The sequence below is a fragment of the Neltuma alba genome, unplaced genomic scaffold (genome assembly GCF_004799145.2).
Source record: "Neltuma alba isolate B1F8T4 unplaced genomic scaffold, ASM479914v2 tig00010670_pilon, whole genome shotgun sequence".
NCBI classification, from domain to species: domain Eukaryota; kingdom Viridiplantae; phylum Streptophyta; class Magnoliopsida; order Fabales; family Fabaceae; genus Neltuma; species Neltuma alba.
In genome coordinates, this window is record NW_021635513.1 from 34718 (window position 1) to 59298 (window position 24581).

At 36.2% G+C, this 24581-nt stretch overlaps 3 protein-coding genes and 1 long non-coding RNA gene across 6 annotated transcripts; 3 read left to right on the forward strand and 1 right to left on the reverse strand.

Annotated features, from left to right (window-relative positions):
* The first annotated feature begins 363 nt into the window (after positions 1–363).
* Positions 364–4281, forward strand: LOC114758119 (polyadenylate-binding protein RBP47). Of its 3 annotated transcripts, none has more exons than XR_003741749.1 (6): positions 364–926; positions 1996–2461; positions 2971–3029; positions 3111–3271; positions 3339–3435; positions 3833–4157. XR_003741749.1 is itself a non-coding variant. In XM_028947130.1 (6 exons), exons 1-6 carry the CDS (start codon positions 555–557, stop codon positions 3992–3994), a joined length of 1290 nt encoding a protein of 429 aa, XP_028802963.1. In that variant the 5' UTR covers positions 369–554; the 3' UTR covers positions 3995–4281. The 3 variants fall into 3 exon arrangements, 2 of the variants coding, with proteins under 2 accessions (XP_028802963.1, XP_028802964.1); XM_028947130.1 differs by having other exon boundaries at positions 369–926; positions 3111–3241; positions 3830–4281; XM_028947131.1 differs by having other exon boundaries at positions 375–926; positions 3111–3241; positions 3833–4281.
* A 4092-nt stretch (positions 4282–8373) lies between these two features.
* Positions 8374–14197, forward strand: LOC114758095 (uroporphyrinogen-III synthase, chloroplastic). Its single transcript, XM_028947115.1, has 9 exons — positions 8374–8733; positions 10061–10148; positions 10607–10673; positions 11100–11218; positions 11644–11736; positions 11857–11912; positions 12488–12573; positions 13511–13642; positions 13725–14197. The coding sequence occupies exons 1-9, from the start codon at positions 8527–8529 to the stop codon at positions 13777–13779; spliced, it is 903 nt and encodes a 300-aa protein (XP_028802948.1). The 5' UTR covers positions 8374–8526; the 3' UTR covers positions 13780–14197.
* Positions 13904–14401, reverse strand: LOC114758096 (uncharacterized). Its single transcript, XR_003741748.1, has 2 exons — positions 14146–14401; positions 13904–14117 (listed from the first exon to the last, which is right to left on the reverse strand). It is a non-coding gene; the product is annotated as an uncharacterized LOC114758096 (long non-coding RNA).
* Positions 14402–20366: 5965 nt separating this feature from the next.
* LOC114758106 (uncharacterized) lies at positions 20367–23856 on the forward strand. The gene is made up of 11 exons (XM_028947120.1): positions 20367–20486; positions 20918–21082; positions 21167–21283; positions 21530–21738; positions 21911–22064; positions 22151–22500; positions 22610–22709; positions 22892–22951; positions 23070–23153; positions 23231–23347; positions 23472–23856. Exons 1-11 carry the CDS (start codon positions 20367–20369, stop codon positions 23769–23771), a joined length of 1776 nt encoding a protein of 591 aa, XP_028802953.1. The 3' UTR covers positions 23772–23856.
* The last annotated feature ends 725 nt before the right edge of the window (positions 23857–24581 follow it).

Below are 24581 nucleotides of genomic sequence, written 5' to 3' on the forward strand. Positions count from 1 at the left end.
TATTTTGAAAAAATTATATTATCCATAACTGATAGGTAAATAAGTAATAACCCTCGGTTCAAATTTTGGGCCTTACTAAAATAACAAAATGTCATAGGATTCTGGAAACAGTTAAAAAAAAAAAGAGAGAGAAAATAATATCCACTGGGAGTCAGGGAATGAAGCCAACGCAAGCTGGCGGCGGATCCTGGAGAACACAAGCGAAGCATAACAGTGTTATGCATATCCCTTGATGGCCAAAAAAATACAAAAATGTACATCCCTCGTTAAAAATCTCACGGCGAAGATCGAACGCCTGTACGTAATCCAACGGTCTAAGCAACAACCGCGTTTACGAAGGCAACCCATGAATCCGTCATCCTTACATAAATCATCATCTCAGTCTCAGACCCTCGCCGCGATCTCTCCTCATTCACTCTCGCTATCTCTAAAATCCAGATTCAAGCTCTCTCTCCAAAAAACAAGTTCTCTCTTATTCATTCTCGGTCTTTAATATTTGAATCTACGATATTGTCATACATTAGAAATAGGGAAGCACTCAACTGATAATTGAGATGCAATCAAACGGTTCTGATTCCCAACAACAACAGCAACCATCGGAACAGAATCCACGGCAACAGAAAACGCCAACGCAGACGCCGCCACCACTACAGCCACTGGCGCTGCCGCAGCAGTGGATGCCGATGCAATACCCTGTGGCGGCTATGGTAATGCAGCATCACATGATGCCACCCCAGCATTATGGGCCGCCGCCACCTCAGCCCTATATGCCTTACCACCAATACCAGCAGTTACCGCATGTAACTCACCCTCAACAGCATCAGCATCAGGGATCCACCGGCGATAACAAAACGATCTGGGTCGGGGATTTACATCATTGGATGGATGAGAATTATCTCCACCGCTGCTTCGCTTCTACGGGAGAGGTCTTATTTTCATTCTTTATATTTTTCTAACACAACACACCAATACAGGCAAACTAGTGCTCTTTTTTTGATTTACTTCTTATGTTAATATATTCTTTCATTTATAAAAACTTGGATATATGTTCTGTATTGGAAGCTCAGGGAACATTCTGATGTGGAAATACACGATTTTGACGGTTGGTTTGGTGTTTTTATGTGGTAATGTACAATCCATTCTCGCGTTCGATCTAGGTTATGATTCTGAATCTCAATGACATTGGTAGAGGGACAGTTTAGAAAAATGTATTTTCGCAATCAAAGTCTTAATGAGCACATTTAATGTTAACGAGGGAAGTGAACAAATGTTCTAGAAGTGCCGAGGATGTTTTTATTGTAGTATTAATTAAAAGGTGAAAACTTGATGATTAGGGGACCTGCGAGTGTCGCCTATTCTCTAGTAAAATAGGCCAGGGGAGGAGCAGGGGCGTCAATAACTATCAAGAGGTTATAAGATGTGCTGAATTAAAAGTGGAAATCCATTCATATGTGTGGTAGGGAACGAAAGATTGAAGAGGTTGTGGGATATACTTAATAAGATATATGGCAAGCGAAGAAAGATTGACGAGTTAATATTAATGATATTCTAGATGCCAACTTTAATCTTCCTTATCGGTATAACTGACTGTAAACGTGAACACTACTTTTGCATGGCAGCATGTTAATTAAAAGTCTATAGATGGGAACACTTCGAGGTTGTGCTTGTGTGTACGTGTTTGAATTCATAGTCATGACAGAGTTTTTTCCCTTCTGGGTCATCCAAAGAATGAATTTTGGAGCAGTAATGACATAAGTAGTGGGGAATGCCCTAGTGAATTAGTGATGAAGGGACAAGTACAACTTTCTTGACTTTTCAGAGTGACACCTGGGCTATTTCTTTGCCATCCAATTTGCTGAGAAGATAACATGATTTTAAAAGCATACTTGGTTATGACAGGAAGTGGTTTCTGTGCTCTTTAAATCACTTTAGATGGATCCATACAAATGAAAAATTGCCCGACAATTGATTCTGACTATCATACATTTTTCGCAGATTTCCTCCATTAAGGTTATTCGCAATAAGCAGACTGGCCTATCGGAGGGTTATGGATTTGTGGAATTCTATTCCCATGCTACGGCGGAAAACATTTTACAGAATTATGGTTCCATTTTGATGCCCAATACAGATCAGCCTTTTCGCCTGAACTGGGCAACATTTAGCACAGGAGACAAGCGTTCAGATAATGTTCCGGACCTTTCTATTTTTGTAGGAGATTTAGCTGCAGATGTTACAGACAGCATGTTGCATGACACTTTTGCTAGTAGATATCCTTCTGTTAAAGCTGCAAAAGTTGTTTTTGATGCCAATACTGGTCGTTCAAAGGGTTATGGCTTCGTCAGGTTTGGAGATGATAATGAGAGGTCTCACGCTATGACTGAGATGAATGGTACGTATTGTTCTAGCAGACCAATGCGTATTGGCGCTGCAACCCCTAGGAAATCATCTGTCTACCAACAAGGTACCAAATCACTCCCCTCGCTACTGAAATCTGAATTTTTAGTTATCAGTAGAAAAATGATGACACTAAACGTTCCACCCAAAGAATATGCTTCAAGATACACGTTTCACCCTCATTTGTTTTGTTTTTGGTTCACTTGCGTTTTCCTCAATTGTGTTAAGTTTCAATCTCATGGCTTAACCCGTGTTTAAAATTTTCAGAGGGATATTACCAGGTTTTTATAGATGAAAGAATTGCCTGAAATGACAAAAATACTATTATGTCTCTGAGTTTCATTGAGTAAGAGTATATGAGTAGATGAAAGTCTGTCTTAGTGAAATGCTTCTAATAATGTGAGAAGCACTCAAGCTTCCAATAATGAAACTTATCTGATTAAAAATTGTTTTGCGGACATCATCTGTAACAAATCATCTCTCTGAACTCATCTATCTATTTTTTCAATTGCATTTCTTTTCAAAAATTTGTGTCTCTCTACCAATGGGGTATTGAATGAGTGTTACTTGGCATAGGAGGCCATGCGTCAAATGGAACATCCAACCAATCTGAAGCAGACTCAACAAACACGACTGTGAGCTCTGTCTGTTTTATTTGATTTGGATTTGAGCTAACTGTCTCTAATCTCCTATGGCTAACCCATTATACATCGTAGATATTTGTTGGAGGACTTGACCCTAATGTAACAGATGAAGATCTTAGGCAACCATTTTCCCGGTATGGTGAGATAGTCTCTGTCAAGATACCTGTTGGAAAGGGATGTGGATTTGTACAATTTGCAAACAGGTAGCCTGGCTGCTATATGCAGAATCACGGGTAATATATTCCTAAATATCTTTGACGGTGTGATTACTATTCAATGCCATTCTGAACATTTCTACAGGAACAATGCTGAAGAGGCACTGCAGAAGCTAAATGGGACAGTGATTGGCAAGCAAACAGTTCGTCTTTCTTGGGGCCGCAATCCGGCAAATAAGCAGGTACACTCCTTTCTCTTTCTTTCGGTCTCTCTTAAGCATGCCTCCGCACATTCTCATGGCTATTTTATCGCCCCTGTTAATCTAGAGGAGTATTTTCATTCGATAATTAATCCACATAGGAACACTACAGTATTGCATAATATATCACAAAGTCTGAGAGTTCAATTTGTCCTCAGCTGCTTGCACCTATGTGACTTTTTAAAAGGAGCATTTTCTGAAATTTTTAAACCACAAAAGTTTTTTTAATGCATCTAACACATATTTTTATGGGTCGTTTTCTTCTAATGAATTATAACCTAATTATGAAATTAATACTTTAAGTTTTGAAATATAATGAGTATTTTGTTACAATTTTAAAGTTCATATATTAAATCGCATATTTACTGTTTCCTAGCAGTTTAGAGCCGACTTTGGCAACCACTGGAGCGGGGCGTATTATGGAGGTCCTGTTTATGATGGTTATGGGTATGCCTTGCCGCCACCTCATGACCCAAGAATATATGCTGCTGCATATGGTTCTTACCCCATATATGGGGGCCACCAACAACAAGTAAGCTGACTGGAATGCTGGAGCAGCTTACACAACAGCATCACGCCTCCATGGGGAACTCATCACTCCCTTGTAACTCGCCTGATCTGTTGAGATCTCAAGAATCCCTCCTAATTGTGGAGTGGAGTTGAATTTTGACAACCTGAGGTAGCTGGCTAGGGATTCAATTGATCATTTGTTTAGACATATAGGGGTAATGAGTAACTTAAACTTGGTCGTTGGAATAATTATGTTCTAAGTATGCCTCTATATCTGCCTTAGCTTTAAAGCTTCTCGGTTATTATTCTCTGTTTCAGTACATATGCATAAACCAAAACTGAACACTACTAGCGTAGGTCCCTGTCTTCATGAACCATTTGTGTTTGTAGCTCTGCATGGGCAAGATGTTATGCGCCACCTGTAGAGTTAGGCCGTGACTCTTGAATCTAAGGCAACCCTCGGTATCCTACTGTTTTGAAACAACTCAGACGAGCTGGATGGCATTACCAATTGAAGCTCTTGGTCTTACTAGTTAAATTCCTTAACATGCCTATTTCGCTTTTCAATGGTTCATTGGAAATTAGAGCTCTCAAAATGAATTGAGGAAGTGTTTGGAAAATCACAAAAGTGTTTTTAAATAGTTTTTTTTTTAATCGAGACAAACTCTTTCATATATTTATTTCGTATTTTTTATATATCGTAAAATCATTTTTAAAATTATCGTTTTGTTTCACTATAATACTCCTTTACGTGGCCAGATGAGACTACGTCCCAGACCCCAGAAAGAAAAACAGAACAAGAATATGGGTATCCCAAACCAGCGCTTTTAAGGTGCAGTTTTTTTTTTTCCTTCTTTTTTGGCGCTTTTGGGCGGGATGAATGTCAGTGCGGTTCTGCTGTCTGACGATTCAACAAAGTTATGCCCGAAACATCGAAACCCAGATATACGTTCCCGGGGAATTTAAAAGCAGTACAACATTCGTGTCAAGTCCGATAATGCAGTGCTCATTAAATCACTACCGACGGGATGTCGCAGACGGGAATTGGATGGCCCATACCAACTACCAAGCACTCTGTTACTCCGTCCTGCATGAGTGTTAGTATTTTAAAAAAATAATAATTATTCTCTGAGAATAATGACCTCACCTTTACCCAAAACGCATACCATTTTTGTTTTTCTGGCTCTTTTTAATATAATTATCTAAAGATATATTTTTTATATTTTTTATTTTCTTAAATCAATTTGACTTTTGAGTAATTACAAGAAATATGATTATTACCATTATCAATGAAAGGAAATGAAATTATAGTGGGGAATTTATGAAATGTACTCCTCTGGTCCTATTTATAGGGTTTTATAGGGTATTAGGAGAAATTTTTGTATGAATATACAATTTTATCTTTCATTTATTATTGTATTGACTTTATTTATATCAGGTATAGTGTATATTAAATAGAGATAAAATTAAAAAGTTGTTAAATTTTAAATGGGAGTTAATAAAATTTAAGATTTTTCTTGGTTTGTGTAAAACATGTTAGAAGTGACTTATCAATAGGACCAGATGAGACTTACCAATAGGACCAGAGGAGTAATAAATTTGTGTCATTGCCTGATGTTTATCACTGTCAATATAAATTTAAATATTCCTAGCAACGTAGCTGTGGAATATAGTCTTATTGGAGTTGGGAGATGCAAAATACTCCTCTGGTCCTATTTATAGGTAGAAAGAAAAGATATTTTTTTGGTCTTATTTATAAGACACTGAGAGAAATTTTTTGTATTGATATACGAATTTACCCTTCGTTTATTATTGTGTTGATTTTGTTTATATGAGGTATAATTTATATTAAATAAGGATAAAGTTAGAAAGTTGTTGAATTTTAAATAAAAGTCAATAAAGTTTAAAATTTTTATTCGTCTATATAAAACATGTTAAAAATGACTTATAAATAAAATGACTTATAAATAAAACATATTTATTGGAGTACTATTTTATGTGGCCTTTCATCGCACAAAGGGACATTCGCAGTTTACAATATCGCGCAGCTGAGTGCGCTTGTAGAAATAACTGTTCAGAATGCAATATACATACATATATATATATATATATATAGCAAAAGAAGGACTATAGAATAAATTATTCACGATGAATATATATAATCGTGTCCCGATTTGGTAAAGCCGTAAAGGGGTGGTGAATTTAAATTTGCATCTAATTATATTTCTAAATGTATGAGTTTTTTCTGTGTATTATAAATTTTATATTTTATGTCCATATAATGGTTTAGACATAAATGGCGCTGCTTTATATAGCTGCCGACCGACAATCATGAGGGAAAGTTGCTATCATGAGTAAAATATTTTAATTTGCTCCATTTACTTTTCCGCTATGGGCGATCTCTGGTAGGACTTGTTACCATGATGACAGCGGCAATGCCGAAACCGAAGAACGCTCCTCATTCAATTTAATGTGGCCAGGAAAGTTGAGCCTCCACTAATCTCACGTACACTAATTATTACAGCCCTAAATTAATCTGCATAATAATACTACTTGATACTCCAGTGAGAGTGACTTTGAATCTTTCCTCATGCTTTCCCTCATCGTTATAATTATAATATTCACTATAAATACAATTATTTCATCGGAAAGATATCATGATGGTTTTTCACTCCAAAAAAAAAAAAAGATATCATGGTGGTTAATTTTTAAGAGTGAAATACATCAGTCTCCTTTCAGATTTACTTTTTTTTTTTGGTCAACTCCTTGCAATTTCACTTGTATCTCATAAAACGTAAATTTTAATTTGATTTTTAACGTCATTAAGAATATGTTATTAAAAATTCTGAAACACGATTTTATTATTTAAAAATCATGTTGAAAAAAATTAAATCTATTAATCTGTCATCGTAACCTGATCATCTACCCTCCCTCATCCTCTGTAATTAAGTACATGGATATTAAATGAATGTTTTAAAATATTAAATTCAAATGAATAAATTTTACGGAAATATCAAATTGAGAAGGAAAAAAAAAGTGTCGAAAGCAGTATTAATTACTAGATAAATATTTATGTTAATGAGAGGTTTTTTTTTATAAAAATAAATTTAGGTAGTTAACCACAGATTAATGGCCGAATATAAAAGTAAGTGAAGCATTGGGGAAAAAGGGGAAGCGCGTAGAGAAGGCTTTTTAACTGCCTAAAAACATATTACCTGATATCCTTAATAGAAGATCTAGTTGACTGATTTAGAAAGACTAAAAAAATTAATTAAATTAGTTATTTGTTATAAATATGTATTGTCTTTCATAGAATACTCTTACTAATTATGTATATAAGCTAGAATTATTAATTGATAAAATATTTAACATATGCAATTATTACAGGGACTACTTTAGAAAAAAAATGAATAAACATGAAAGATAAGATATATTAGAACCTTATATTTAAAACTAAATTAAAAGTCAAACAAACTCTTATATTCATAATAAAAAGCCAAGGTAGTATTGTATTTTGTCCTTGTTATATACACATGGCTATCGTTGTTTTAGCGGATTAACTCTCGCTAATCACGCCCTATAAGATCCAGCGATTCCCGCTTGAAGAGGCTCGTGTACGAAACATCTTAAAATAAGACATGGAACAGGAGATTCAATTAATCAGTACTTAGAAGAAGCTAAAATTTCTCTTGAACCATGAATAGGTTTGGCTAAGACATTTGTGACGTGACTCAAATACACCTTATTTATTGGTACCCAAGCAATTCTTATTATTGCTTTTACCAAATAACTATTGATTTAAAGGTGAATTTCATGTCTTTCTACGCTAAAGGATATATTTATAATTAAAATAAAATACGTTTAGTTCAAAATGTTTTACTCTAATTTTAGAAACAATAGTATGTCAAAAAATGTATTTTTTTTCAAAAATGTATTTATTTATGAGGTAGAGGGAATATAAAAAGGAGAATAAAAAATTATTAAAATAAAAAAAATTATGAAAGAAAGAATATGTAGTGAAAAGAATATTTTGAAATCGTGTGATAAGAATGTATTGATATGAAAATGAGTGATGGATAATGTTTCTTATCAAAAGTGACGAAAGAATTTGTGCATATTTTAGAATTTCTGAGCTGCGGGGTGGATGAGGTGGCAACTGTTGGGACCAGGGGTGCACAGCAGCTTAGGGTTGGGTAGGGAAATCAGGACGCAAAATTATCAAAACCAAAAGAACTCTAATCATGACATTTCACGCCAACAGCAAATGCTGTTTTCCTTCTCTTTAGATCTACGCCGTTAATTATCACGCTCTCTGGCTGATTGCCGGTAATACTGTGATGGTACCGTGTCGGCGAGCAGTGGACACCGCCCAACCGCCTAAAGCCTCGTGGTCTCATTCTATTGGATTGGCGCCTTATTTAGTGCCCTAATCTCATCATTATTTCAAAGGTTTCGTCAGGATATTTATGCTAAATTTGGGAATTAATTATGAGGCCACTCGTCTTGATCAGATAACAGCTGGCATCCTGCATCTAAACAGCATTCTGTGCCTAACACGTTTCAATGGCTCCACTTTCTCTCTCTCCTTTGTCGTCTGCGTCCGCACCTTCTCGTCTTCTGTTTCACCGGCGAACCTTGGTTTGCCCTCCAAGATTCAGTTGTGCTTCTGTTCCTGCAACGGAATTGCTGTCGCCGACGACTTCGAATTTGACCCCGAAAGTTGTGGTCACCAGAGAGCGTGGCAAGAATGGCAAGCTTATCAGTGCTCTGGTACTTACTTCTCTGTCATCCCTCAGTTCACATGAACCACTATTTTCTTCGCTCTTTGATGAACTGTTTAGTTCCTCTAGATTGCCGTAAATGCGTTTGATTTTAGAGTCTCACCGTTGCGCCCCTCATTATTGTACTTGTTCCTCCCGTCATCCGGCAATGTTCTTCATTGTTTACTCTTTGACTTGTATCCAGAATATATTCGCTTTTTTTTTTTTTTTGGAATGGTACCACCATTCTGTCTTCAAGGTAGTTGATTAAAGGCGGAAAAGCGCGGTGCATTTGATCATTTTCCTTGCCTTATTTCTCTGAATCCATACGGCTTTTTCACTGGCATTTCGAATCATTATTTTGCAACTTGCTAGAACTTTAAGCACGTTTTAGTACAAGATGAAAGTATATATTATAAAGACAAAATATCTGGACCATGATGTAGGTTCCTAAACTTATTGCAAACTACTTCTGATAATTTCTTTTATCCAATGTAGTTTACGTTGAAAAGCTTATGTAGAAGTGCAAATAACAATAGTTTGCCCCAGTGCTGATGAGCGCAGCCTGGGTTTCAAGTCGCTATACTTACGAAGTCGTGCTGGATGAACTTTGAAGTTCATGCTTGTTCAGCTTCATAAACCTGACCTAGTTATTTTAACTTCCTATATGATATTCGAGTCCTTCAAGTTTTCTAAATGCTTGATAGTCCCTTTCATCAGGTACAAGTTAACTTTAAAAGCTTGGGAAGATAACTAAGTGAACGTAGGCTACTGTGCTTAATTGGTCGCTCTTTCTAGCACAAATAGGGCCTAATCAATATCGTGTATTAACTTGAACTTGATCATTTGTTTGTCCCAGACCATCAGTTTATTTGTAAGTTTTTGTTTGTTCCGTCTTTCATTTCCACCCCAGGAGAACAGAAAGTTAGAAGCCAGTAAAAAATTCATCTCTAATTGATCTCTGCTTAACATTTAGGATCGTTTCTGTATGCATAGCTGAAGTGGTAATGCATCAATTCTTAGGCTGTAAATCCTTTATATAGAACCGTTATGTTGACTATGTTTTTCTGTGATTAGGATCTTAGGTAACAGACGATCTAAATTGATGTCCCACGTATTGTTTTCTTATTATATTTTTGTCCTTTTTCTATCTTCTTCCATTGGGAAAATTTTGGTAAAATATTCCATGCACTAAGGTGATCAATTGAATCTTTGGCCCAGACCATGTCCAGAATAACATCAAGTGGAATTAAAATGATAACTAAAAGTGTAATGTAGCCTCTTAGAAGATTTTCAAGTTAACTGATACTAAAAGGATAGTTTGGTGTGGAGTGCAGAATAAACATAAAATCAATTGTTTGGAGTTTCCACTTATTGAGCACACATTGGGACCCGACATGGATAGACTTGCTTCTGTATTAAATGGTGAGTTTTAATGGTGGACTTCATCTTTTACCTTATGCGCCATCACCTCAATGCCTTTGTTTATGACTGAGATATCAATTGTTCAATCAAAGGCAAACTTAACTTGATCCTTATCATGTAAGATTTATTTATACGGGTTCTAGCTGATATAATCCAAACATGTAGCTCTGCATGTTTGTTCTTTGGCATTCAGTTCTGCATGTATGCTTCTAGTACACTTCATTAGATAATGGGTGGGGGCTTCCTGCTTTTATATGATATCTGCTATTTAGAATCTAAAAAGCATGGGGAGTTTGACATTTATGATTTTATAATGATGTTATCAACTTAGAAGTGTCATTTTCACATGTTTTACCATAAGGGTATGCTAGCCAACTCATCCATGAGTTATGCATTTAGTAATCTGCCTCATCACTTTACACTTACTCATTTCTTGCCATTTCCCTCAATAATGGCAGATAATTCATTTGACTGGATTGTCATAACATCCCCTGAAGCAGGTTCAGTTTTCCTAAAGGCATGGAGGTGAGTTAGCTTTTGCTAACTGAAGACAGTCGCTATTTATACATGAAACAGTTCCTTTCATTTGCCCAATTTATTGCACTTTTTATCACTGGTACTCTTTTGGGGCTTTATATCTTTCTTCGTTTTTCTGCTGAAAATTTTTAATACATTTTCCCCTCAAAATGTCCACTTCTTGGTTTTACTTTGGATATCATATGCGACATGTAACAATTGATCCAGTTGCCTGTGATCTTCAATATCTATTGGTTATGATTCATTAGTTATCAAAGATGCAAATGTATGCCTTTTCTCTAGTCTCATTTATATGCTTTATAAACAGTTGACTTGGCGATTCATTATAATAAATCTCCTCTTTTGTTCAGTTTTTAATTTTGTGGACCATTTTTTCCCCTCATGAATTGTCTTAGTCTTATTTGTGGTCTTCAGAGCTGCTGGGGCCCCCCATGTCAAGATAGGCGTTGTTGGAGCTGGTACTGCAAGTGTGTTCAACGAAGCCTCGCTGTCATCAAAGCAGTCACTTGATGTTGCCTTTTCACCATCAAAAGGTATCTGGACTTGTACTTAAGGGATAAAATTTTGCATTCGCACTGTATTATTCCCAATTTTGTTTCTTTCTGGCTCGTAAAAGTATTTAAAGCATTCTATAAAAACATACTATGACAATGAATTCCAAAATAGATACGGAGAATATTATCTTGTTGAACAGCTAAAGATCATGAGCTTTTTAACCAGGGAGAGTGGAACCATGCTTTATGTTGGTTGATTTGTGTACATGTGTAAGTGCATGTGTATTACTTTGGACAGAGCTTGAAAGTGAGTCTACACCATAAAGCATTTTGATTTGTGGACTTTCTTTTCTTTCTTTTTTTCCCCGGAGTTGTTTTGGAGAGAAAGAGTTTTCCATTTGCTCAGCCGGCATTTGAACCTTAATGATCTGGAAATGACTCACTGTGTTTCTGGTAATCTTCAGCAACAGGGAAGGTTTTGGCTACGGAGCTTCCACTGAATGGAAATAAATGCACTGTGCTGTATCCTGCTTCTGCAAAAGCTGGCAATGAGATTGGTAAGCGAACAATTTTGGTTGCAATTTATTAATTTCATACTGTATTACCATTTTGAAATTATTTTTTAATAGTTATAATTGTAAAAGACGATGGCATATTAATTCTCTGATATTTATCAGAGGAAGGACTTTCTAACCGTGGGTTTGAGGTTACAAGGTTGAATACATACACAACGGTAAGTTATTTATCCATGATTCCCTCAATCCTTAATGAGAAAATATAATTCAACATTTAACTTCTTCCTTGCAGGTATTGGAGTATTTCATATTCTGGTGTCGTACCTCATGATTAGTTGACTGGATTGATTGTAAATATAGTAATTTTACTTGTACTGATCTTGAAGTTCCGCTGGTCCGTTTCATGGCTAAGTGGGTGGAAAATTTCTGGGGTTCTTTTGGTCATTATAATTTGCAGGATAATGTTACAATTGCATGAGGTCTTGGCCGTTTCTCTACTCTATCCCCCTCATGTTCATTTATTTTGCGATAGAAGGAACAACGTCGCTTCACAATTATTTCCTTTTAAATCCCGCTGGTGTCTGCTAGATGTTTTCTTGTCATGTCTGAAAAATTTAGATTGCAAATGGTTTTCCTCAGAGTGGGTCATAATCTATTGTCACGATAACATTCACTGATGAAAAATAACTGGGTTGATCTTTTCATTTATTTATATATATATATATATATATTTTAACCTGATATATTATATGAGAAATAAGCATTAGCCCCTTGGTTCTTGCATGTATGTCAGGTGCCAGTTCAGCACGTTGACCAAGGAATCTTAAAGCAGGCACTTGATATACCTGTTGTTGCGGTAGCCTCACCATCTGCAATTCGGTGAGTTTCTTTTCTTGTTTTGATCTCTTGCTTCTTTCTTTGCCTTTAATTTTCTTTAAAATTTGCCAAAGATTATCATTCAGTTCTAACCTACAAAGAAGTAACATAATTAAAAACTGAGACGCAGTTTTGGCCCCTTGGTAACGGCACGCTTAGCTAATTACAAAGAGAGAAAATCTATCAAGAGAAAATAGAGCAAGAATCTCACGTTAAGACTACTTACTAGAAAAACACTTAGGAGAATCTCCAAAATGGGGAAAACTGAACTTCTATTTCTCAATGACCAGCTTCAGAAATTTAGAGTCACTTGAGTCAGAAACACAACAAAATAATTAAATAAATTCTGGAAAAATCACAAAATATCTGAAACTGAGTGCAACCGCAGGATTGAGGTTCCTTATTCTTCTAAAATGACTCCCAATTTGACCTATCAAATAAGCAACATGATTAAATTGAATTGAAACAGAAAAATTAATTTATTGTCTGAGGTGTCCTCCTTCAAGCATAAGTCAGCAGTGGCCTCTTAACACCCCTTCTTTGGTCATGCATCTTGATGAATTCTGGTGCCACCTCTAGTCTTTAATATGAAAGTTAGTTGATTAATTTGAGTAGATTAAGAAAATTAGTTAAGTTAGTTATTTGTAATAAATGTGTTATTTTTTCTAAAATATCTTTGCTAATCATGTGTATTAGTTAGGATTACCATTTGACGAAATATTTAACATGTGTAATTACTGTAAGGGTTACCTTGAGAAAAAATAAATAGATATAAGAGACAAAGTGGATTGGAGTTTTATATTTAAGACCAAACTGAATGTCAAACTAGTTGTTATATTAAGGATTAAAGGTAGTATTAAATAAAATCATGGAAATATGTTTTATCATCTTATTAGAAACAGGTTGATTGAGACCCAATTCATGAATTTTGCTATAACAGTGCCTGGAGGAATCTTGTTTCAAAGTCAGGTTGGACTGGGTCAGTTGCATGCATCGGTGAGACCACTGCTGCAGTGGCTAAAACATTAGGGTTTGAACAGGTGTACTACCCATCGAAGCCAGGCCTTGAAGGGTAATCACAGATCTAAGCTTAGAATGCTGTGTCTGTGATAGTCTTTTTATTTGTTTTTGATGAAGCTTGCTCCTTTTGACAGCTGGGTAGATAGCGTTCTTGATGCCTTGGGATCATATGATGATTCTTTGCGGTAACATTCGTGCCTGCCCTCTCCATTGCAACCCGCTGATGCGTCCAGCTGTTGTTGATGCAGCGGTCATACGGTGCTTCGACATATGGAGGATGGATCTCCTTCCTCTTCTCAGTAATGTGTTTTTTGAGGTTACTGACAGAGGCTCTGATAAGATCCTGTCGTAAAGAAATATGTATGTAAATACCGTTGCTGTCTACTTGTAACCCCACGATTTTCTTCCATTATCAAGGGCAACATTTACTAATGTTTCCACATATGGGTATAGATCTCCGTTGATCACTGCTGCTCCGCTTGATCCATGTTCAAATGTATATCTGGTGCATGGTGAAGGCATTTATACTCATGCAGCTGCTTAGCCTATGTGGACATCATGCATTCTTTAATTACATTTTTTTATTGAATTTAGTTTAGTGGTATTATGCCCTGAGACATAGAACGCTTTAATTATTATTTGTTGGCCAAAAACGCTTTAATTATGAAGGCGTCATCAATCGAGTATCTACCTTAAAAGTGAGTGAAGGATCTTCTTTTGTATACCATAGGAAACAAAGGAAAAAGCTTCACTATTTTTTTATTTTATATTTAAATATTTTATGTGTTGTATAATTTAAAAGATGCACCGTTTATTATTTATAACTTGCAAATCATGTAGATGTAATATTGATTTCTTTTTTGGGCCAGACAAGCCCATCATTTACATCTGATACGCCACTTTCTAGGGATCTAGCAGCCAATTTATCAGTTATTCTGTGTTATTTCTCGGTCGGCAAATCTGGGCTGCGGGTATTTGATCTCTCTACTCTCCATCTTTCGCTTCACCTCCCTCCTTTCTAATAGTTATCTTCCATTAGAAAAGGAACTCCTCGAAACAAAAATGCAGGCACTTCATCTCGTTTGAAAAAAAATCCAGCTCTTCATTTTATACTTCTCCGTATGAACCGAGTACTCCGCAGCATTCCCTGTGTTTATGAGGCAATGGAAATTGTTGTCATTTATAAGTGATTGCCCGACTTTAGATTCTCTCATTCTGACCATTATCTCATGGGTATGACTCAGTTGGGGTGGTGTCATTGCTATAGACTGAATATCTGAAGGTCGCTTGTTAGATCCATTCAGTCTCTCAGCTCGCTGGAACAATACATAGCTTCTGTGGTAACCGTCACTGTTGTAGCAAAAGGTCTTCGTATTTTGATTATGGTGTACTGTTTTAAGCTTGGTGGCTCACTGGCTTGGGATACCAACCGGTCATTTCATAAACTAATAATTTTCAGAAATGGCAACAGCAGTTCTGCTCGTCTTAATTATTGTTGTCCACACACATTAGTCCTGGAGTGAAACAGATTTGCTGTCGACGACACTGAACTATTCATGATTTTAGCAGGGGCAGGGAAGGCACACCATAAAGCTTGTCCCTGCCCCAAATCAAAAAAGTAACAAAACAAAAGGATCTGGTTTCCAGCATGTATCTTCTTTTAACCTTTTATCAGAGCCTGCAGCCACAAAAAGTCCCATTATTTCTTTTCCCTTTGTCTAAAGCAACACTCCCAGAAACCCAGGGGCACCGGACATGCCACACTCACCACCTTTCAATCTTAATACCTTTATATAATGAAGCAAAGCTAATTTTCTGAATCTTTTTGAACCATCATTCATTGGCCAGTGGCCACTCTTACTGTTGCCTAAACTCTAATCCCCACCATGTGGCTAAAATTAAATGGAAATAATGGCTAAATTACTCGGTGGGCACACTTGCTTACGGACATCCAATCTGGTACCCTCCCCATGAGTGCGAAATCATTAGATGATGTCTAGTACTAAAACTGAAAATGCGTCCTGTTGAAGCTTGTTCTTTTTATTATAAGTACGATCATAATAATAATAAACCACAGACATAGAAAAAGGGCAAAAAAAAAAAAACTCACAGTTGTGACAGGCCTGTATACGAGTGGGACAATGATTTTGGACGCATGACCATCCCTCCGCTTGATGACTTCATGTGGAACTAGCCCCCACACTGATAAAGAAGCTTCTTGTGGTTCACATTATCTGGACGACGTGATGTTTTTGCGAATGGCATGTCTTTTGTGCAGAGATTACGTACATAGTGGGGCATATATGATATGAGCCCCTCTATGGAACGTGAAGCATCATCATCAATCCCCACCACCGCCCAACCCATCGTATCCAAAAACTAAACAAGTCACAAATCGTTTCCTCCAAGCAAGGGTCAACCTTTGCGCTCTAAATCTACAATATTAACTTGTTCACTTTCTGTGAATTCCTTTCAATATTTTAGATATGCACTAATTGAGGCCATCTAAACTTGCTCTATCCTTTCCATATTATGAATGAATTAGTGATATATAATATAAGTGCTTAACGCCATTATGCCGCTAGGTGTCTGTGTGTGTTTGAGACAGTTGTGGGTCTGACTGGTACATTTCTGCTTTTTATGAACACATTGCTGATATTCTGGCTATGCTTTCCAGCCCAACTAAAGCAGATTTTTTTTTTCCCCCTGTGCTTTTCGTGAAATTGTCACATAATCAGCAGTGCAAGAGTCAATTATTGCCTCCTGTGTTGTCCCCATTAACATACATTGTCGTTTATCTTCTTCCCCAGCAATGTTTTTTATGACGAAATTAATAGAACCTACTATGCACACAATGATTCGTAGTTGCTTTAGTCCACGAGCATGACCGAATGGATCATATGAGCAAAAGAGTGTACAGAATTAGCACTCGTTCAAACCAAACCCTCTTTGTGGAGGTGTAAAGAAGAGAAAGTAAAAGGACATAAACCCATTATGTGTACGCCGTTGATCCCAAGCATAAAAAAGCAGGTCTCTTTTATCATTTTATCCATGTCAAAGACTTGAAAGAGGGAACTTCTAGGAACAACTAACTCGTTGGGTATTACACATTAAAACCAAATTTTCGATGTACACAGTATGGCACGGTTTTGCTTGTTATTGCAAATAGGCTAGAATGAGATCTTCCTGGAGCTAGAAGGTATTACTGTTAGTTACCAAGTTCATGTCAGAAGAAACAGAAGATGCAGCAACCCCAATTTTTGTCGCGTATACCTGCAGCAACAATGTGTGTGTATTTATAAATTACGTTGCTCATTTTATTTGCTTCAGTTGGTTTGGCTTATTGTAAAATTTAGGAGTTTCACACAATAAATCAACTGATAAGCTTGGCGTATAACATAAACTTGAAATTGTATTGATAAAAATAAAATAAGCACTAAACTACAAAGGAATATGTATTTTACTTGGCAAGGTTTTAACCACTTAACTTTCCAAAATATGCCATGCCCTGTCCGTTTGATAGTACTGAGGTTGATATTGCATGTGACAGCAAGAGAAGAATCCGCAGAGTGCTAGCGGAGGCAGGAACTTACAAACAAATTCTGTTCCTGTTACAAATCGTCATATAATATATATATATATATATATAATTCACCTCCTTCATCCATGAATGTAATTTATAACTGGTCAAACAATGGCTTATCTGTTTCTCTGTTTTCTTCTTCTTTGTAACTAGCAACAAAAGATCCGACCAGCGATTCCCATTCTAAATTCATGCCTCAATAACTCCGAATTCTGATCATCAACGACGAATATCATGTATTTTTAACTGGGGAAAAAAATAGAGACAAAAGTTTAAGACTACATGATCTCCGAAGTGCCCAACTTGAATCAAACACTCACAGCTGGCAAGAGAAATTTGTGTCATTATTAGTAGGAAGGAGTTGGGATCCTCAACGTTAGAGTGGAGTTCTCTCACCCTACCTACATATCCTCTGTTTCTTTGTCCCTTTTCTTTTTTTAAAAAAAAATTAAAGCGGCGGATAATACTACCTCCGGTCCTTAATATAAGATCTTGTTTGACTTTTATTTTGGTCATAAATATAAGACCCCAATCTACTTTATCTCTCATATTTATACATTTTTTTCCAAGGTAGTCCTTCTAATAATTATAGTTCTAGCCAATATAATTGATTAGTAAGGATATTTTAGGAAAGACAACACTTATTTATTACAAATAACTAACTTAACTTCTTTTCTTAATCTTCTCAAATTAGTCAACTGGGTTTTATAATTAGGACCAAAGGCAGTATTAGTTTGAGTTTATAAGCGAGACCAAACTCACAACCTTTAAATATTAGGAAAACTTAGATGTCATTAGATTATAAAATTATTGGCATCTGTTTGTTTTCTAAAATACTCACTCATTTAGGTGAAGGTTGGTGTAATTGAGTTTGTTTTGAGTTTTCCTTTCGCCTTATGAGCCACGTATGAGTTGATATATCGTATATGGAATTTTTTCAGGGGCAAGCTAAGCATGAATCAAAGTCAAGATGTAGCTAGCAATCAAGGATGGGAATTTTAGTCACAGTCCAAATATCATATTTGGATTTAGTGTGACTTTCTTCTGGCCAACAGAATCATTAAGTATAAACAATTACGTACTTGTTGATAATTTATGTTTTAATTCTTTTTTTATGTCAAATCTAGCCATTAATATCAAAGTGAGAGCACTTGCTAAGTCATCGGGTCATGTATAGTTAAATGTAGTTCAATAATGCTCTTTACACTTTTAAACAGAAATGTTAATTAAATTCAAATTATTGACGTGCATAGATGGTCACATGTATAATAGAATAAAAATTAATAAAATGAGTAGTGTAATTTTAGTGGGCCAATGCCCTATTTTTCACCCAAAGTTAGGATGTGGCAAATTTGAAACTTTTTATAGAATATACCTACTCATGCACTTATTACCTTAGCTATTACAAAGAAAAATTAAGTGGAGTGCTTGGTGTTACTGCAAATCTCTGACCGCATTAAATGTTTGATATATGACTTATTAATTACACCAACTTAATTATTCCATATAATTAATAGAGGCATAATTGAAAAAATGCAATAAATGCATTGGGTTTAATGTTTTTATACTTAAGGAAAAACATTCATATTTATCTCTTACAAAATCAACCAAGAAAGTAACTATTATAGTAGCAAGTTATTCCGTCGACAGTCAGTTAACAACAGCAGTATTAGGAACTTGGTCAATGGTTCAAAAAGGCTTTTGATTAAGATTTGACACGTCGTTAAAGATGGGCTAGCAAGCTCTATGGAATAAAAGATGTTGCGCAAGTCGAAAAAAGTCGAAAAAACATTGAATAATCAAAGGGAGCTTTCAAGGGCTTTCAATGAGAGGGAAAGACGCATAGTGTTTGAGGAATATGATGGAGGATTAGCTGTAACGATAAAAATAAATCACAATCATAAGCACCTAATCTGCTTTTCTTTCATAGAAACGCTTTTAAAAATGAAGGAAACGTCAGTTTGTGATTTGGAGTCACCGTCACGTGGCTGGGAGGAGGACGTGATGAGAGTGTCACACCCTTTTTTTCATACTTGAATATTGGCAAAATTAAAGCAAAAATATTTATAATTTTATTTAATTTTTAATTAGGTCCTTATAATTCCATGTAATTGATAAAAAATTGTAGAAGCATATATTTTAATCAGGTAATAAAACTATAAAAACTGATATAAAAATAGTATACATTTGATTAAAAATTAAACAAAAAAATTATAAGAAATTAAAATTATGAGCTCGCACCATCTATTTTGGCATGGACATTATCCTCATCTCATTGCCGTTTCAACGTCAATTCCCGGCCTATATTATATCATTATTTGATTAAAACAAGACATAATTACATCATTATTTATTACTCCTAGAAATTTTAAATAATCAATTCACGAATAATAAATAATTAGTTAATATTAGTTAAAATAATAAATAAGTTTAAAATATATTTTTATTTTTAAATATATCCCTATAATAAATAAGAAAAAGATGAAAGAGAATATGTGGAGAAATATAATAAGAAGAAAATAATTAAGGATGACAATAAAAAACATATTAAATATTAAGATAAACTTCAATTAAAATTTATAAAATAGTATGAGGGAAAATTATTATTTTACTGAAAAGGCAAAATAGGAGGGAGCCCTGAGGAGCGCTGGAGCGGTGAGGTTAAAAAAGTGGGAAGTGAATGAAAAGGACGTGGTGATTGGAGGAGCCTTCCCTCACAGATTCGCCTGTGATTTGTCTTTCTCGTATGTAAAATCACTCAATTTACCTCTCAAATCTTTGATCGATGCGTCTCAAACCATTAAATAAAATAGAAAAACGTTTTCTAGCGAATCAAATTAAACTAACTGAGCCACCCTGCTCTTATCTCTCGCTTCCTACCGCTATCTATTATTTGAACATATTCTTCGCACTCGCAGGTTGCGGTGGCAACTCTCATCTTCATCGTCTTTCCTCTCTCCCTTGCTTTTGATTTCCATTCCATCAGCTATTCTTCTTGGAATCCACCATTTGTAATCTTTACAGTTCTATTTTGCATCGCATTCGCTGAGGCTTGCTAGTATCGATGGCGTTCGTGTTTCCTGCTGGATCACTGCACTGAACGACTGCCAATTTTAAAGTTAGAGGTTCGCTCTTTATCCGGACAATTCGTTAGCGTTTCGATGATTTGTGTTCTGAGAAACGGATGCTGTATATGCGAATTGTTTTTCAAGTTTGCGATTCGGTGGTTGCAGATTTAGTAGAGCTGGAAAAGATGAACACCAAAGCCAGGACTAGGCTGTACCCTATGAAAGCCCCGGTTACGACTGGAAAAGTAATAAAACTTGCCATTCTTTATTGTGGTCAAAACAGAGTACATTTATGGTGTATGCATTTTTTGAAAAACGGTTTGTACAGTGAACGAAGTTAATGACTCTTAAATTGTCGTTGCCGCCCAATAGTTATACTCAGAAATATGGTTTCGGCTTCTGTGAACTCACTTTGCTAAGAGATCCCGGAATTCTCACAAGTAAGCGTTATTTTGTTGAAAACACGATATATACTAATCTCGAATGGAGATGCATTAGAAAGAAGAGTTACAACCAAAACAAAAAAAAAGACGATGCTGCAGTTTCTCCCTTTTCTTGGTTTTTCGCAGTACATGATTGAGCTTCCAATATCAAGCTTTCAAACTTCACTCTTTCCGTTTCCGTCGCGTTTCCCTGTTTTTCAATCCGACATTGGACACGTACTTTCAACTTCTAGGATTTCATATTAGCCATTGTTATTTATTTGCGTAGGTGGATTCTGACCTCTTTAGCCTTGAATGAAAAGGCAGAAATGCAGGGAAGCTTGCGAAAGGGCGCTGCTAATAAAGTCGAAGGTGGAAAAGCCTCTGGTACAGATAGAATAACGTCATTGCAACAAGATGTATTGACATTCTTTCCATTCTCTTTCTTGGGTTTCATTTTCTGGTGTCTGATTCAAAACTGAGCTGTAGACTCCGAATTTCAGATTCATGAGTTGAAAATGAAGCTTAGGCATGAAGAGAACATCCACAGAGCATTGGAGAGGGCTTTTAACAGACCTTTGGGAGCTCTGCCTCGTCTTCCTCCGTATCTCCCCCCCTGCGTCAGTCAGCATATCTCCGTTTATATTATCTGTTTCTTTCCTTGGCAAAAAAAAAAAAAAAAAACTCAAGATTAGGAAATAAACCATTTATATTTTTTGCTAAGAGAATATAAAAGAAGCATGATAGCAATCAGTTGTTAAAAGGTGATTTGAAAAGCAGATTTAACAATCTAAGATTTTCAAGGATTTTGAGGAGAAGGGTTATGTTAGTCCAGCTATCCGACTGCTGAATTTCAATATTTGCAGATACTAGCGCTTCTGGCTGAAGTAGCAGTTCTGGAAGAGGAAATTGTTAGGCTTGAAGAGCAGGTAGTACAATCCAGGCAGGACTTGTACCAGGAAGCTGTCTACTTGTCATCTTCTAAGAGAAGAATGGATCGTTCAGCTAATGTAAGCAATGCAAATTCAGTTGGAAGCCCAAGACAAGTCAAATTGAAGTCTTCTTCCCGTACAATGAATAACCCAGCAACATCTAAAATGGGCTTGCGACCACATTACCTGGTGAGCATTTTTTGTTATGATTGCTGATTCAGCTTAATCTGTGTCAGTTTAGAGCGTTCATTTCTTAAGAGTAGTTTGTGTTAGAGTGGAATCTTATGGTTTGTGCCTCTTGATTATCATGCCAGAAGATCGGCAAGGAAGGGAGAATGAATCCTGCACTTATTCTTTCAAGAGAAGCAAGCATTTCTCATGTAACAGCCAAACAACTAAAATTCCAATCAAGAAACTTTCAAATGATAATAAATCAGGGCAGAAGTGTTGGGATCCTCGTAAGAGACAGGTATGTAACTAATTGGCCTCTGTGTGATCAAAGTTGGCGCGAGGGAATTTTTTATGCCAATGAATTTCAGCTTTCATCATTTGCAGCCAGAAATAAGGGTGAAAAACAAATCAATGGCAGAAGTAGGGAATCCTGGTCCTCATGAAAAAGCACTGGGAGATGACAGCCCTAATATTATTTCTGAAAATATTTTGAAGTGCTTATCAACCATTCTCATGAGAATGAGTTCAGTGAAGAATCCCGGCCCTGCAGGTGACATGTCATCGTTATTGGCTCCGAAAACTCACAACTACGTTGAAGGATGGGATCCTTATGGTATCTGTTTGGGATTTGGGAAGCAGGCTACTGGTCCATATAATCAGCTATGTGCAATTGAAGCCAGATCTTTCAATCCAAAACGAGCCGCAAATTCTTTGATTTTACTGTGTAGATTAAAGTATGTTATGTGCCATCCAAACTGGATTACTGATTTTTTTTTTATTTAATGACAGTTGTTATTTGTCTCATATGGAAGGCATAATGTTCTGATTTGGCAAAATTTGCAGAATTCTTTTGAGGAAACTTGCCTCCGTCAAGTTAGGAAGCCTCAACCACCAGGAGAAACTTGCATTCTGGATCAACATCTATAATTCCTGTATGATGAACGTACGTCAGTCGTCCATTAGTGTTATCTGATTCTAAAAGTTTCTTTTACTCTCACCACTTCTTTGATTATTCTTCGTTCCATTTACAGTAAAAGTTTATCACGATGCTATGCTTTTTGTTTTCCCCTCCAATTCCCTTTATTAATCATTAAGGAAGGTACTCAAGATTGTAATTTGCTTCAGGCCTTCATAGAGAATGGCATTCCTGAGAGTCCTGAAATGGGTGTTTCACTGATGCGGAAGGTGTGAACTATTTCTATTTCTTTCTGGTTAGAATGGCAATGTAATTCGTTTATTCTCCATTTAGGATAGCAAAGCACAGACGTACTTAAAATTTCTGTGATAATATCTTGTTATTCAGGCAACAATAAATGTGGGTGGACACTTGCTAAGTGCAAACACTATCGAACATTTCATCCTAAGACTTCCTTACCACTGGAAATTTGTAAGTCCTGTTCATTTCAAATTCTGCTTAACGGGAATAGTCATTCACCAAGCTTCTTGCTGCTAAATTCCATACAGACATTTCTCAAGGGAGCAAAGAGTCATGAAATGACAGCAAGAAGCATATTTGGACTGGAATTTTCAGAACCTCTAGTGACATTTGCACTCTCCTGTGGAACTTGGTCCTCTCCTGCTGTATGTTTATGCGAGCTATACCTGTCCAAATTAATTTTATGGAACCCAATGTCGATGAGGCTTCTGCTATATATATTCATTTGTCCATGGCTTAGTGTTGATTCATAAATTTTGTTGAATGAAGGTGAGAATTTATACAGCGTCCCAGGTTGAGAGCCAGCTGGAAGACGCAAAAAGGGAGTACTTGCAGGCTGCAATTTACATTTCAACGTCCAAGATTGCTATACCAAAACTACTTGATTGGTATTTATTAGACTTTGCAAAAGACTTGGAATCATTGCTGGATTGGATCTGCCTCCAGTTACCAAGTGAACTTGGGAAAGAAGCCATCAAGTTCATTGAGAAAAGAAAAACCCAGCCCCTCTCACAATTTGTACAAATTATACCATATGACTTCACTTTTAGATACCTTCTATGTACATGATTTTTGTTAGTTTTCTGTGCATGGTCTTATTTGTATACTACTGTAGATCTTACATATAAAGAATATAGATAGCCATTTGTCTTCCCTTCAGTGAGCTTAATCTTTATACAACCTCTCATATGTTGGGTTAAGACCTCCATGGGAAAGTATCAGTTCTCAACAAATATTATCTGACGACTTGAACTCGTCGTCGTCGTCCTACCAGAGTAATCAAACTTGGAGTCTCTGGGTCAACATCAAGCATTTCAGCAAAACCATGAGCACCAGATTTACCGGTCTGATGACTTGATCTGAACAACACAGATTCTGAATCCTCTCTGCTCTATGAAGACTAATATCTCTAACTGCATAGAAAAGCAAACCAAGGTAGTTATGAAGGTCTGGTATGAAACGAACACAAATAAATGAATAATCACAAATAGGATTCTATGCGTGTTTATGTATTTAGAGAGCGACAGAGTGATCATATTGAAATCTACAATATATTTATATACTCAATATATCTTTTTTCTCAATCTATTTTCAAATAATATTGAATGTACATTTACTTATATTAATTGAAAGAAGCCGCGTTTAAATAAATATGGACGTGCGATTAGGCTATTAGCGTGAGCAATGGTGCATTTATGGCACGGATTGAGAGATAAGAAAAAAAGGATATAACGGTGCCGGAGTTACATAAATAGAGCAACATTGAAAGCAAGAGGCATAAGAAATTCTCTGGTCATTAGCACAGAGAGAGGCCTGACTTGTGGTCCATCTATTGGCATTTGGCAGCCTGGTTCTCCTGTCTCGCAAAAAAGTCCCCTT